Genomic DNA, 16,553 nt, shown 5'->3' with positions numbered 1-16,553 from the left:
GGAAGCTGATTATAGTTTATAAAGTTTTAAATATGGGTATTTTCCTTAAGTGAAGCACTTTTATCATGGATGGATGCACTTTTTTGGGCTTCAAATTTTCTTCACTGTCATTATAAAGCTTGGAAGAGCCAGGACATAACTCAGATTGTGTTCGTCTGAAAGAAGAAATTCATATACACCTGATGACTTGAGGGTGAGTAAATAATCCGGTTAATTTTCCTTTTAGGGTGAACTATCTCTTTAAAGACATACATCATTCTTATGAAAATACCTGAGATAGCTTGATGAACACAGATATATTATCGCTATTATCTGTTTGTCCTCATGTTTCATCAGTCAAAACATCTCTATTTGCATGTTATTATATTACATTTCCTGAAATGTCATAAGTTTAATACTTTTTATTAATCTCACTTGTGGACATTCTGCGCGAGGGATTAATCAGTACTGTGCTTCCAGTATGAATGAAAGCGATTGAATGAAACAGAACGCTCCATATTGCTATCATCTCCCCATTTTGGGTAAAGATAGAAAAATAATACTGGAGTACTTTGTAACGTGGTTACTTGGGTAGTTTTTAAGCAAACTACTTATTTACTCTTACTTGAGTCATATTATTTTTCAGTACTTATACTTGTACACAAGTAAATTATTACTTAAGTAGCAATAATTTTACTTAAGTACAATTTGTTAGTACTCTTTTCACCACAGCTTCTGCAAGAACCAATGAGGTTTATTTGTGTGTTTCGAAGCACATCTGAGTTTTATTTAAACATTATCTCATAATTTACTCACCGTTGTCCCAAACCTGTAGGATCAGGATCTCTTTTTGTTTTCTTCATAATGTGTTGTTCATGCAGCTCTTTTAAATATTTAATAAATATGAATTGTTTCGTTAGGGTGAGTAAATTATGATCTTTTTATTCTACCATATTGGTATGCATACAGACAGTTTGATGATTTTTACACTAAGAATGAAATCTGCACACTGAGAAACCTTATTTACCCGTGGCCAGCAGAGGTGTGTGTGTGTGTGTGTGTGTGTGTGTGTGTGTGTGTGTGTGTGTGTGTGTGTGTGTGTGTGTGTGTGTGTGTGTGTGTGTGTGTGTGTGTGTGTGTGTGTGTATTTGGGTACGAATTTTCTTTGTCTACAATTTTAATTGTAATTTATGAATGAATTAGTGAGGCATTTGTGTAATTTATGGAACTCCATCTCGAAAAAAATGGAAATATGCAAACTAAATGAGAGATGAAACCTAAACTTCAGTTTTGTTTAATCAAAATTGTATTTCGTCTGAAATTAAAATGTTTTGGAAATAAATGTACTAACATGAGAAAAAGAGATTTGGTGTCCACAAACATCACAATGATCACTAAGAACTCACATAGGCCTATTCACTTGTGTAGCTATGCAATATTGGTCTCATTTATTATGAGAAATTCAAGTTTTGCCCAGGTTGATGAAAACACAAGCACATATAGGCTACCATGCAGTCATTTTTACCTATAGCCACATTAACATGAAACAGGAAACTCATGAATATGTTCTGTCCAGTAAAACGAATAGGCTATCCTAAAAATCGAACCATAACCCGATCGTGACAAAGGCAAGAGGAATGCTACACAAAATTTCCCTATCTCCTTCTGCAGAAATAACCATCATTGTCAGCGGTAACCTTTCAGAGAAACAAATCAGACTTTCAGTTTCACTTCAGTGCGTCAAACCTGCTTATTAACATCAGGAAGTGAAACTTGGTGGAGCTCATCTTCACACAGGTGAGTAAATGTTTGAGTTTGATGGACTAGGGTCTTCAGTCATAGCTATTAGTGTTCATAATAGTCATTGTTTTATATTACGCTCCAAGATTTGTTATGTTTTGTTTATTTTGTTGACAAGTGTTGGTGATCGGAGAGATTATAGACCTACGCACGTTACAGGTGTGCCTGAACACTGTCAAAACAAGCACTGTCATAACATCACATCATGAAACATTGCTGCGGTAAAATAATATTATGAAATGCAAGTGACTACTTTGTGCCTGTAACGTGTTTTGTTGAGAAGTGGGTTGTTTAGTAGCCGCGTTAGGTGCTAAAAAATTAAAGTAGGCTAGTAAAAAACATTTCTACTTTCACAAATGCAAATAATTAAATGCAGGCTTGTTTACGGCTACAGGTACATTAGCGCTCGTGCTTCGTTTTTGACACTGAGTGAGGACAGGTTGTCCTGCTTATTTTCTGTTAACCTAGATAAATGTGTGCTATTATTAGGTTAATCTCCAAGTGTGTGTGTGGAGTGTGGAACCTGAAGAATAGCGCACTTTAGCTTGACATGGAGGAGCCGGCATCATCACAAATTTGAACCGGAACTTAGCAAATACTTACCTTACACACATAAATATAAAAAAAGCTTGAAATGTCTAGTTTTAAACGCACCGATTCAAAGCGAAAACAAATACTCTCTGTTTATGTAAAGTGAAAGGTGCATTTCTCTCTAGTTGTGTTCACTATCCCTACTGTGAAGATGGGGAGTTAGCATCATTAACTTAATCTTTGCAGCCGAAACAGACTCAGAAAACACTAGTTAATTAATAACAATTAAAATGTCTCCTTCATATTTTTTTCCTAACACATTTATAATCATTACTTTTGCTGGTGATTTTTGGCAAGCTTTATGTGTGCGCTTGAGCTCGGAATAGGCATACACAGCAAAATCCCCAGAGTTAAAATGACTCTGCTCAGAGCACATGGTCCCACTCTAAAGAACCCCTAATCTCTGTTTATTCTCAATAAAACTTCTGTAGACGTCTGACAGGAATAAAGTCAGCCTGGTTAGTAAGTGAAGATGGTAATGCTGTTTGTGGAGTTGTTTAATCCTCCTCTGCTGAGATCTTCACAGATTTAATGTTTTATTTTGTCTTCAGTGGATTTCATCTAAGGCTGTGTCTGAAGTCAGTTGTAGTTCTTGTGTTTCTCTTTCCTTCAGTGATTCTGCTTGTTAACAGCAGGTGTTCATCACTAATGCTCAATCATCACTTAATCACTTAATTATCTCATTAACTTTAACTCTGAATCAGAGTTAATTCAACACTCTTTAGGCTACGTTTACACGTGGACAGCTATTTTCATAAACAGACATTTCACGCCTCTCCGTTTTGAAAAATAACATTTTGCACAGCTGTCAGTTTTCAGAAAAGTGTTCATTTACACAAACTTGTGTATATGCCGTCAAGTGCATGGCAAACCTGTAGGTGGCAGTGTAACGAGAAGCTCAAGCCTACGTTAGCCAATCAGAATCCCGAAAATAGTCTCATACTGTGACGTCGCTGCCTAAAACTCAGTTTTTCTCAGTTTACATGCAAACGTGCAAATAAAGTTTTCCAAAATCTCCACTCTGGCCGGAGTTTTTAGAAAGAATCGTTTTCAGAGGAGAATTCTCAGTTTGTGTGTAAACGACAGTGTTGGGGAAGCTACTCTGAAACTGTAGTTTGACAAGCAAGCTACTTGTAAGTTAAAGTAGTTAAACTACAGTCAAGCTACCCTTTTGGAAAAGTAGTTAGCTACACTACAAGTTACTATCAAAAAGTAGCTAGCTACATTGAAACTACTTTTGATTTTTTTGAACAACGTATATTATAAATAACTGAATAAGTGTCTGAGGAATGTTTTAAGTAAAATATTTAGTGTTTAAAACAATGCAATACAATTATGATTTCAAAGAGTATTGTTTTGTTACACACAACACTCAAATATCTCAGACTGTTTGTTAAAAGTGAAAAAAATGCAACAAATATGAACTTATATGGTAATATGGTATATGGTAAATATGGTAATTAACATTAGCCGAGCTGAGCACGTTACAAGAGCCTCTCGACCTCCCGATCGTTTTTAAACATGTTTAAAAAATTTGGGGAATCGGCCCGATTTTCACCGGCGTATAGGCTGTCCCCTATTGCAAAATCATACACAACCACGTCACAGGTAGATCGATGGGGCTATATCTCAGTGGCAGCAACCACACAGCGTGCGCATACACTGTCACACACACACACACACACAAAAAAAGTTGTGCAGGACAGTCGTGCCGTGTACCAGCTGCTTTGACGCGATTATCAGTTTAACTGACTCGTAATGTGTGCAATATCTCACGACCTCCCGAGTGTCTGAACTCGCACCGTGTACGCCGGCCTTAGCCGCAAGATGCGTGATTAAACAACAGGTGGCGGTAATGGCTAAAAATTAGTTTGTAATCTAACAAGAAGAAGAATATCCTGGCATCGCGCTGATTCGCGCAGGCTCGACCAAACGCAATGTAGCTTTTGCTCGCGCTACACCGCTACTTGCTGCAAAAAGTAGTTAGCTACTGGAAAAGCTACACTGTTTAAAAAGCAACTGAGCTACTGCCAAGCTACTGAAAAATGTAGTTAAGTTAGTAGCGTCGCTACTTGTAGTTAACTACTCCCCAACACTGGTAAACGAGGGGCACAACCGAAGGGAAATGTCTCCGTTTTTCAAAATAACCATGTACGTGTAAACGGGCCTGAGAGTGGGACCAAATGTGCTTTGGACAGAGTTAATATAATTCTTGGGATTTTGCTGTGTTTATTCCTCCATGCACTCAGTATATATTTAAGATGCCTAACTAATTTAATATAAATGTGCGATTAGTTGGCTAATTGCTTAAATGAATGATTATTCCCTACTCAATACATTTACTTAGTTGACATTATTTAATTAGTGATTTTTTTTTTTTTCCAGTTCTCGTGCATTAAATTAGTTGAGTAAACTTAATTAGTTGATAGACTAATAAAATAAAGATTAAATTGCTTGCTCCTGTTACCACCACACAGAGCAGTTTTTAAGGTGACGGTCCATTATAAATTGTGAAGATTGTACTGTATATTGACGATTGTATTGTATCTTCTACTATAAAGATGAAGATCGACATTTTGTTAATTAAAAAAGAAGCAATTTAATGTTATAAAAAAATATTTATGTCGAGTCGATGTGTTTTGACTACTTTTTTGCTTGTTGTATAATTATGTCAAGGTAACAAAGTTATATTAACAAAAAAAATATTATATATATATATATATATATACTTAATCTGTATAAAAAGCAGCAGGTTTAATTCATTTAATTAACAAAACATGTTTCCTCTTAATAGAGAGAGAGAAAGGAAAAAATCTATTCCACTCACAGACAAGATGCGGAGGAACAGCATGGGACACCCTCCTGTTATGATTATGCTGTTGGGCTCGACTGGATCAGGAAAGAGCGCTTCACGAAACACCATCATAGGTGTCAGAGAAACATTTGATGATGATTTTTCTCCTGAGGCTGTGACCAGAATCTGTCAGTCAGCAGAAACAGAGCTGGGTGGACAAACAATCACAGTGATCGACACTGTAGGACTCTCTGATACATCAGTGAAGATCACAGATGCTCAAACTCAAATAGAGAGGATGATTACACTTCATGGTGTCGATGTGTTTCTGCTGGTGATCAAACTGGGTGAGACATTCACAGTGGAGAACAGTAAAGTTGTGCAGTGGATCCTGGACAATTCTGGAGTGACGTTCTCAAAACACTCAATAGTGCTCTTTACTCACGGAGATCAGTTACATGAGCCAATAGAAGATTATCTGAGAGAATGTGAAACACTGCAGTCAGTAGTTGATCAGTGTTCAGGACGTTACCATGTTTTTAACAACAAAAATGAAGATCGATCTCAGGTCACTGAGCTTCTGGAAAAGACTGAGTCACTGAGGATGATGAATGCATACAAGAGATACACAGAACAGGATTACAAGCAGACTCAGAATAGAAAAGCTCTTCTACTCAAGAAATGTGCAGCGGGAGCAGCAGGAGGAGCAGCGGTGGGAGGATTAGCAGGAGCAGTAGTGGGAGCAATGGGAGGATATGCAGGAGTAGGTGGAGCAGCAGCAGGAGGAGGATTAGCAATGGCATCCATGATGGGAACTGCAGTAACTGTAGGACAAGCAGCATTATTAGGAGCAGCAGGAGGAGCAGCTCTGGCAGCAGTAGCAGTGGGGTCTGGAGTCTATTTTTTGGCAAGAAAATATATCTCTAAGGAAAAAGATAAAAGTAACTAAAAGATTGTATAATTACAAAACATGTAACATAAGTAGAACAAACTCATTTGAAATAAACACATTTACTTCCACATATAGGCACACAAAATGTTTTCGTAATTTGAACGGTAAAACACTGCCATCCAAGCTGACGTTTTGTTACCGGAAATTTCACAGGTTTTCTTTACATTGTGTTTTTTTTTGCCCGTAAATGCCCGTAAAAAAGTCCCGTAAAAACATAAAAGTTTGCCACCATATTTTTTATGGTAAAATACCGGCAACCACAGCTGTGGGTATTTTACAGTAAATTTCACTTTTTTTCTTTTTTTTTTACAGTGGATCAATTCTTCAAAATAAGTAATTCAAGTTGGTTAACAGAGAAAAAAAAATCTTACTACTAGACTATCCTGATGTAATAATCAGATATTTTTATTTTATTTATTTTTTTAGCTTGCAATATGTTTATTTAACGTGGCTTAATGTACTAAGCGTCAATTTTCTTTATCGATTTTCTATGGGAGGAAACCGCTTAACGTGTAATTAAACGCATTGCGTTCATGTACTGGGCTCATCTGCATTTCTGTACAGCTTTATTAGTATGATGTTTACTGAGTTTGATATTTAGCATAGAACAGAAAACCTTGTGCAGACGTTGCTATCTCTCTGCTGTTAACTTTCAGAACCTGTACAAATGATATCAACTGTTTTATCATGTAAGTGCTGGTGATTCTGTGCTCTTAGTTTGAGGATTTATTTTTTAAGGTTTTAAACCTGACACCTGTTTCCTTTTCCTTGTTTTTCACATTATTTGCCTTTTGTTATAATAAATTAAAAATGGTTATAATACCGTTAATCACAAAGTAAAATATTTATTTTAACGTGTGTATTTTTTATTTATGTTAGGATTTTAGATGTGCAATTTGTTTCCTGTTATGTTTCATTTATTTATTGAAATTTGGCATAGCCTACATGCACACAAAACTCCCAATGTTAAATTAAAACCACTGTTTACACTGTTAACCCTTGCTGTAAAAAACAGTTTAACATTATTTATATCATACATGTACAACAGTTCTTGTTGAGAATAAATAGATATTTAGCTGTTAATGTTTTATTGAATATAATAAAGTTTGTTGTCACCATGATGGAGATCAGTATTTGCTTTAGTTGGTCTCTTGACTATTTACTGGAATATTTTCATTGGCTGCTGTAACTGTGAGATTATAAAACACGTTTATTATGGCAAGAAAAAGTCAAGAGGAAGATGATCAGGTGTTTTTGGCTGTTGTGTTGATGCCGCGATCATCCTTGATATGTCTGGTTCTCTTCCTAAGTATAAGCTTTAATTTTATGAGTGTTTAATTATTATTTATCATACATCTGTGAATCTATAACATTAAATCCAGCAGTGTTTTATTTTATGAAGTTATTATGAAGAATGTTGAAATCATATAGTGCATTAAAACATTTTGAACTCCTGTTTGGCTCAGACACACACAGACATCAACAATCAGCATATGAATCTCAACGATAAAAATATTTTCATGTCGCAATGCATGCTGGGTTACAGGATACTGTAAAATTCGCAGCATGACAAAAAAAGAATTATATTTATATATACATATATATATATATATATATATATATATTAAATATATATTTATATATATTTAATAGCCATGTTAAAATTGTGTGTCACATTCACATTTATAAAGATATACATAAAGATCAGTGTTTGCTTTAGTTAGGTTAGTGGATCCTTGACTTTTTAACATGAGTTTTTCTCTTGCTGCTTGTAATGTGATTTTGCAAGACACTCTTGTGCACACACATGGTTTGTGAAAAATTACGGTTATATTGATCATGATGATAAATCAACATATAACCTGTTCATCCTGTATCAAAAGTGTTACATTACCACCTCTATGAAACTACAGTAATACGTTATAACGAAGATTTTTTCACACATCCTGCACAGTCAAAATAAAAAATTGCACTGCACTTTAATAAAGAAACACAGATATATCAAAAATCTGCATATGTCTCTCAACAATGGTGACAATCATTTTTTTATTTTTTTTTATTCATGCAGCAGTGCATGCTGGGAGTTTTATACTGTCCTGGAACCCAGCATGCATTGCGACATGCAATTATTGATTGTCACCATTGTTGAGATTCATACGCTGATTGTTGATGTCTGTGTGTGCCAAAGTCAAGCAGAAATTCAAATCATCTTAATGCACCAAATGCATAATAATATTTTTTTAATTTTTCGTGTGATTGGGAAAACAGTCTCTGAGTGTAGACTTTGAGCGCTGTTTAATTTACAGTATATTCCTATAGGCTATTTTTGTTTTCTACGGTATATTACTGTTTTTATGGAAAAAGGTATGATATTGTCAGAATTTGGCCTTTTTTTACAGGATTAACAGTGCATTTTATAGTTAAATGTAAAATAATTGAGTAATAATTAATCAAATTAATTCCTTAAATTTAAACCATTTAAAATTAGTAAAAATGACAACATAAATGTTATTGCCAACATTGAAGACACCTGATGTTAACAAGCAGAATCACTGAAGGAGAAAACCATAATTAAAGTCACCATTATGGAGATCAGTGTGTGTTTTAGTTGGGCTCTTCACCCTTAAATTATTACTTTACTTTAAGTTTTGTTTGGCTGCTGTACATGAGTTCTAACAGCCAGATGAACAAATAGAAACGGTGATCTGATGGGGTTGGTTGTTTGTTTACATAATCATTATTTCACAATCTTTTAACCTGAATCACCGAACTTATATTGATTCCAATTTATGAGTTAGGTTTGTTATATTAATTATAGCTGCATAATATTTTTAGCCTTTTCAATGAAATTCAAACAATATAATTAATAAAAATACGAATAAAAAATAAAAATATTTTTTTGGGCATACACAGACATCAAGATTTAGCGTATGAATCTCAGCAATGGTGACAAACATATCACCCCTGATCATAAGTTCATTATTTATTCATGCAGCAATGCATGATGGGAGCCATGAATGAGTTTTGATTGGTGCAACCCAGAATGCACTGCAACATGCTTTATAATTGTCACCATTGTTGAGATGCACAGGCTGATTCTTGATGTCTGTGTGTCTCTTTTTTGTACAAGAGAAACTTATTAGAAATTATTTGGATTACATTGTAAAAGTTAATAATATTATGGTGTACAAGGCCAGTACTGCCATAGTTAATAAAGCTAACTTAACTCATGAATTGGAGTCTATATGAGTTCAGTGATTCAGGTTAAAAAATTGTGAAAATATGATTATGTTAAAAAACAATCAACACCATCAGATCACCTTTTGTATTTGATCATCTGCTGTTATAACTCACGTTCAGCAGCCAAACAAAACTTAAAGTAATAATTTAAGGGTGAAGAGCCCAACTAAACACACACTGATCTCCATAATGGTGACTTTAATTATGGTTTTCTCCTTCAGTGATTCTGCTGGTTAACATCAGGTGTTCATCACTAATGCTCAATCATCAGTTAATTAATCACTGAATTATATCATTAACTTCAACACTGCTTCAGTGTTACTCCAACACCCTGTAGTGTGGACACACAAGTGTTAATTTAAAACTGAAGATTTTGCAGTGGGGTTTAAAGTGTTAGATCAATAAAAACGATCTATCCACATGTCCATCCATCTCTTTGTCTTATTTACAGTGTCAGAAGTGAATATTATGCTGTTGGGCTCGACTGGATCGGGAAAGAGCGCTTCACAAAACACCATCAGACAATATAATAGAGAAACATTTGATGATGATTTTTCTCCTGAGGCTGTGACCAGAACCTGTGAATCAGCAGAAACAGAGCTGGATGGACAAACAATCACAGTGATCGACACTGTGGGACTCTCTGATACATCAGTGAAGATCACAGATGCTCAAACTCAAATAGAGAACATATTGCAGAGTACGTGTGATGGTATTGATGTGTTTCTGCTGGTGATCAAACTGGGTGAGACATTCACAGTGGAGAACAGTAAAGTTGTGAAATGGATCCAGGACAATTTTGGAGCGAAGTTCTCAAATCACACAATAGTGCTCTTTACTCACGGAGATCAGTTACATGGAAAAAATGGAGATACATGGAGATATCTGAGTGAAAGGGAAACACTGTGGTCAGTAGTTGATCAGTGTTCAGGACGTTATCATGTTTTTAACAACAAAGATGAAGATCCATCTCAGGTTGCTGAGCTCCTGGAAAAGATTGACTCACTGAGAGAGAAGAATGGGTATAGCAGGTACACTGAGCAGGACTATATGGAGACCCAGAACGATCTTCTAATCTACTCAAGAAATGTGCAGCAGGAGCAGCAGTAGGAGGGGCAGTAGGAGGATTAGGAGGAGCAGGAGCAGCAATGCTAGGGGCAATTGGAGGAGGATCAGGAGGAGCAATAGGAGCAGAAGCAGCAGCAGCAGGAGAAGGAGTAGTAGCAGCATTGGTAGGAGGATCAGGAGGCGCATCAATAACATCTATAATGGGGGCAGCATTAATAGGAGCAGCAGGAGGTGCAGCTCTGTCAGCAGTAGCAGTTTGTGCTGGAGTGTATTTTCAGAAAAGAAAATATATATCTTAAGAAAAAAAACAAAAGTAACTAAAATACCCTACATATATCATTACAGAACATGTGTATATTAAGTAACAAACTTGTTTGAAATAAACACATTTAGTTTAACACATTAGCCACGTTTCCACTGAAATTACCCTAAAAAATGTGTCCCAGGAACTCCCCCCCAGTCAAAATGCTGCCAGTCAACCAATCAAAATGCGGCATGAACTCAACCAATCAGCATGTTCTGAGCCACAGCCAGAGAGAAAGAGGACAGAGCCAACCCTCGCCCCGGAAGTGGAGCTCCATTATAAGTCTGACCAGGGGTGTGAGCCCGCAACATAAGCAGACGAGGGAATAGTGAGTACGGAGAATGAGGACTGGCTAATAGACTTCAATAGACTCTTTCTCTGGCCTCTGTTCTCTTCGCTTCATCTCGGCCTATTGACCTGTTGACTCAGTCAGTCGTCATTCTACTTCCGCCACAAACTTGCAGTCCATCCACTCCGCTCTTTCCCTCAACCCTTACGGCTGCAGTGGGCTCCTCCTTCCCCTCTGTCCTTCATCACACCAGCTCCACCTCAGCCCTCGGGTACTCTGGCTACGCCTTCGACCATTGTCGCCGTGGCATCCATGTTGCTCGTTTCCATCGGCTCTCTGTCTGCTCCTGTGGATCCATCGGCCTCGTCTCCGTCGGTCGTCCCGCAGCTCTTGTCAGTTTCTACACCATCTTGGCTCCTCCCTACCTCGACTCCGCCACGGGCTGTCGGCACTGGGGAGCTCTGGCGGCGGTGATCCACTTGTCCGTGCGACACTTCTGTCGCGCTGCACTCCACTATATTCCTATGGGTGACGTCAAGCGACTTTGACGCGCTCGCACAGCATTCCGGGAAGGCGGCACTTCATTTGAAAAAATGCCGCGCGTCAAAAAGCTGGCCGATGCCCATCTTTATGCAAATGAATTCCGTTGAACGCGAGGCGTCTATCCAATAGAAGCACGCACATGGAGACGGAGGGAAGTCTCTCGCGGGTCCTTTGTTTTTGACTGGCCGCTGGCTCAAAACCACGCCCATAGCGGTAAACTAGAAGAACGCCCATCAACGTTCACATGTGGGGAGGCGTTGCGACACCACACGACATTCGTGTCGGACAAGTGGATCAGTACCGTGGGTATGTGCCAGCTGACTATTTCCGCCATTTTCGCCAGGGGATCGTCGTCCACTTACTACCAACTCATCGCCTGCTTTCACCATCTCCCTGTCCACCTCCAAAAACCCCTCCATCCCACCCTCTCCATCCCTTCCCAATTTTCACTGACTTTTAGTTTGTATTTCATCAGTTCCTGTGATTCTTTGTTTGTATTCCTGCCACTCTTTAGTCTCCATGGTCGCCGTCATCATGAGTTTGTTTGCATCAGCTGTGTGTCATTAATTATCTTGTTTGAGTCACGACTTAATTTCGGTTTCCGTTACATTTTGAGTGTTGTTCTGCTTGTCTGAGTATTATTTGTATTACCCTCATTAAACTTCATATTGGAACTTTAGTGTTCATCTTCGTCTGTCTTTCTGCAACCAGGCCGGGGGGTATTATGCTACTGGGCTTGACTGTTGGGAAAATTCACAATTTTCTTATGGTTCAGGTCATGTTTAAAATGGTCCTTTTGGGGTTGGTAAGGTCATCAGAGGTGTGTGATCATGCCAAAAAAAAAAAACGTCTCCAGGAGAATCACCAGCGCCCAGATGACGAGGTACTCCAGACACACTTACGATGTCTGTTTTCAAATGCAGAACATAGTGTGCTAAAGAGGATAAGTGACTTTAAATAAATGAAGTTCCTAGACGCAAGTTAGGGAGGAGCGAGCCCATCTAATCTTTAAATCAACAGCCAGAGTATATAAGCAGCGGCTTACCTCTCTCCAGTCTCCGCTGTTCCCACATCCCTCCACCTCCCCAAACTTCACCTTCATCTTAGATTCCTTGCCTTATGTAATCATATCCTATATTTAGTCGCTGTGGGGGTACATCAGAGCTCGAGTTGAAGCTGCTTCATCGAGTCCATCATCAGTGGACAGCAGGCCAAATAAGTTTAACTTTGTATCTTAAGGTTGTAAAGCTGAAACCTGTTTCCTGTTTTCCTTCTTTTTAATTCTTTAATAATTGTTTTTTTCAATTATTTGTCTTTTGAAAGAATAAAAGAAAAATAATGCTGTTTGTTAATTGCTAAGTAAAATAGTTTTTTATATTTATGTATTTTCTATTTATGTTAAGATTTGTTTCCTGTTATGTTCCTTTTTTCATTTATTTATTGATATTTGGTATACAATAGTTACTATTGTTGTTACCATTGTTATGGTTTGCGTAGCATTGTTCATTGTCATATCATTGTTATATATTTCTCTAATCCTATTTCACTTCACTTTTTCACTTTACATCGATTTGCATGATTTCTTAAGTAAGTCTAACTAATGAGATTTTACAGGGTATGTTGTTCAAAACATTTGTGACTTTTTTTTTTCTTTTTTTTTCTGTGGAACAATAGAAGGCATTTTATGTAAGCTCAATCTGCTTTCATATAATGTAACATAACCAGGGGGAAATCTTCTTAATTTGTGGCATAAGATGAGACTGGATATTCTCAGGGTGGTTTGCTTCTATTCTATTGCTTGTGCTGTATTCAGGCATTATATTCACAGCCAATGGGTTGCTTTTCCTCATATTTAGTGTGCAAAAAAGCTTAGATACTTTCAGTTACTGTTATTCAGTTCATACAGTCACAGTGACAGACGGAGAGACTGACGAAACAAACCGCTGAACTGCAGGACAGAATGGCATGTGAAGGTCAGTCTAAATTAAACAACCTCACACACTGATAGTTTGATCTGAAAGTTTAATAATAATAATAAATAAGAATTATTTTTCATTAGGCTAAATTAAATGTCATGGTTCTGATTCACATAATTTAAAAAAAAGTTAAAAAAGTTTAAAAAATATTTATTCAATCATTAATCAACCATGCTACAACCTTTTAATTTAAGTATAAAAAATATAGGCTATATTTGCATGTTTCATTACACTGCATTATAAAACAAAACACGCATGCTGTATTCAAAAACATGGTATAATTCTGCAAATATAATGGCCAGGGTATGTCATCCATGTGAAAATTAAAAAATCACCTTTATACAAAAGAAATGACAATGTTTATCATCTCACACCTCATTTCACACAATATCGTCTGAAAGGCAAAGGACAGTGTGGACTCACATACAGTAACGATTTATTTAGCAATAAAACTTCCATCAATAAATAATTCAGTGCTGATGCAGACACTTTTTGAGTATTAAAAGGAGAATAACTGGGGTGTGTTTGACTTATTAAAGCAACTTTTAGGAAATCAACAAGAGCTCAATGAATGGCTTCACAACATAATGGACCACAAGATTTACATGACCTGAGGCTTGTGCTGCTCTGCTCTCAGTCTCTGGGAAACAGGAAATATGTTTTCAAAGAATAATGATGTCTTATATGTATGAAAATATGATTCTTCGTGACGCAAACTTCATGACTGAAATCCAGTAAGCAACTGTGACAGGGAGAAAACTCCTTCAGACAATAAACCATTTAGAGTTTAAGGAACTATCAGTATTTTATAACTGATACAGAACCTCACAGCCGGCCAATGGTGAAGAGAAGAACAGCCGTGTATTTAATAGCAAAGCTCTCTCCTTTCAGACATTGCAGAGGAACTGGCCGGACTGTCATTTTCATCTGATGAAGATTTGAGTACTCATACCTCAGATTCTGAAGGTGAGAGGAATCACGTCGTACGTGATGATGATTACATTTAATGTTAATGAACACTGTGATGCCATTCTAATTTGAATTGTTCTACTTGTTTAGAATCAGATCATGAAGAATCCGTCACCATGGGTATGTTGAAAAATGAATAAAAATTATTAAATGTGTAATTGTCCTCTTGTTTAATTGTTAAATCTCATATTTTTGCTCAATATGTATGTTTTTTCTAATGTATTCTCAAATGGTTAGATGCAAAATGGTCTATAGGACAGTATTTTCAGCATGAACACACTCTGCTTTTCTAAATTAGACTCATTAAAGATTTTTCCCTATTCACAAATCTCACTGCTGTTTGTCTGCTGCTTCACACCTCCACCACCAGAAAGCAGGCATAAAGATACATGGAAAGTAGAGAAGAAGCAGAGTGCGGAAGAGGGAGACCAGCGGAAGACCTCAGAAGAGGAGAAGAGAGAGGTGAAGAAAGAGGAGAAGAGAGAGGAGAAGAGAGTGGAGAAGAGAAGGCGCCGGAAGCGGATCATGAAGAAGGTGTTGGTAGGAGCCGCTGTAGGAGCAGGAGCCGCCGCTGTTGCCGGAGTTGCGGTGGTCACTTGCGGACTTGCAGTTCCTGCTGCCATTGTGGCAAAAGGTGGTGTTCTCATAGGCACAAAAGTCATCGCAGATAAAGTCAGGAATAAGAAAAAAGGTAAATGACACACAACGAACTCTTACAATTACTGCAAGAGAGTCTCTTACCATTTTTGACAACTGACACATTCAATCTGAAGCTCCTTTCCTCTACACTCTCAGAAGAAAAGGTTCTATATAGAAAATTACAGGATTCTATGAGGCGCTTCATATTTGGTACCCCAAAAAGTGTGATAGAACCCAATCAAAAGAGCCCTTTGTGGTTCTTGATACACAGCAAAATCCCCAGTGTAAATTAACACTGCTATAATCCACACTCACTCAGTGTTATATAAGTAACACTGAAACATTGTTGAAGTTAATGAGATAATTAAGTGATTAATTGAGTGATGATTGAGCATTATTGAAGACACCTGATGTTAACAATCATTGGAATCAGAATCATTGGAGAAAATCACACATTTTAAGTCACCATTATGGTGATCATTGTCCGTTTTAGTTGGGCTCTTGACCCTTAAGCTATTAATGTTAGATATTGTTTGGCAGTTGTATCTGAATTATAACTGCCAGATGAACCAAGACTGAACTCATTTAGAGAATTATATTTACCTTGTTTATTACATCAGCCTGTGATTCAAATGCATTGCAGTATGAATACATTATGATCTGAATTGTATTATTTCCTTTTCCTAATTAAATATTTTGCTGTCACCATTGTTGTGATTCATTCAATGAATCTTGATGTCTGCTTGTGCCTAAATTCAGTGTTGGTTCCAGGAATGTGAAAATGTCTAGTTTGCTTGACGTTAGATGAACGTGTTTTAAAAGGTACACAGCAACAACTCCAGTGTTAAATGGACTCTCCTGGGTGTTTATTTGGCTCCAGCCTCAGAAGTGTAAAGTGTTAAAATATGACTGTTAAATTAACACTTAAGAGTGTTAAAGTTAATGAGTTAATTAAGTGATTAATTTAGTGATGATTGAGCATTATTGAAGACACCTGATGTTAACAAGCAGAATCACCAAAGGAGAAAATCTCATTTTTAAGTCACCATTATGGAGATCATGTTTGCTTTATTTGGGCTCTTGACCCTTAAACTATTGAACTATGACAGATAGATAAAATAAGAGATAGTGTGATCAGGTGACGTTGGGTTGCAAATAATCATCATTTGAGTCACTAAACTTATGTCTATTTTGTTGATTACCACAGCCTTCTGATTCTATTGTATATGTTTTTCAACATTTTCTGTATAATCAAAAAACGTTCTGACAAGTAGTTTGCACCTTTTATTTATTGAAACACACTTGACATCAATAATCAGCCTGTGAATCTCAACAATGGTGACAATAATAAAGCATGTGCATTCTGGGTACCACCAACCAAAACTAATCCTTGGCTCCCATCATGCATT

The 16,553-nt window shown here is 37.0% G+C and overlaps 2 protein-coding genes across 2 annotated transcripts; both read left to right on the top strand.

Moving 5' to 3' along the window:
- Positions 1-1,753: 1,753 nt before the first annotated feature.
- Positions 1,754-11,476, top strand: LOC307001013 (GTPase IMAP family member 9). Its single transcript, XM_079617101.1, has 2 exons — positions 1,754-1,776; positions 9,808-11,476. The coding sequence occupies exon 2, from the start codon at positions 9,825-9,827 to the stop codon at positions 10,464-10,466; it is 642 nt and encodes a 213-aa protein (XP_079473227.1). The 5' UTR covers positions 1,754-1,776; positions 9,808-9,824; the 3' UTR covers positions 10,467-11,476.
- Positions 11,477-13,451: 1,975 nt separating this feature from the next.
- LOC307001014 (uncharacterized protein) lies at positions 13,452-15,848 on the top strand. Its single transcript, XM_079617102.1, has 4 exons — positions 13,452-13,533; positions 14,428-14,502; positions 14,596-14,625; positions 14,876-15,848. Exons 1-4 carry the CDS (start codon positions 13,521-13,523, stop codon positions 15,202-15,204), a joined length of 447 nt encoding a protein of 148 aa, XP_079473228.1. The 5' UTR covers positions 13,452-13,520; the 3' UTR covers positions 15,205-15,848.
- The last annotated feature ends 705 nt before the right edge of the window (positions 15,849-16,553 follow it).

This window comes from Phoxinus phoxinus (genome assembly GCF_949152265.1).
Source record: "Phoxinus phoxinus genome assembly, chromosome: 6".
Classification (NCBI taxonomy): Eukaryota; Metazoa; Chordata; class Actinopteri; order Cypriniformes; family Leuciscidae; genus Phoxinus; species Phoxinus phoxinus.
This window is presented reverse-complemented; position numbering and strand designations above follow the sequence as displayed.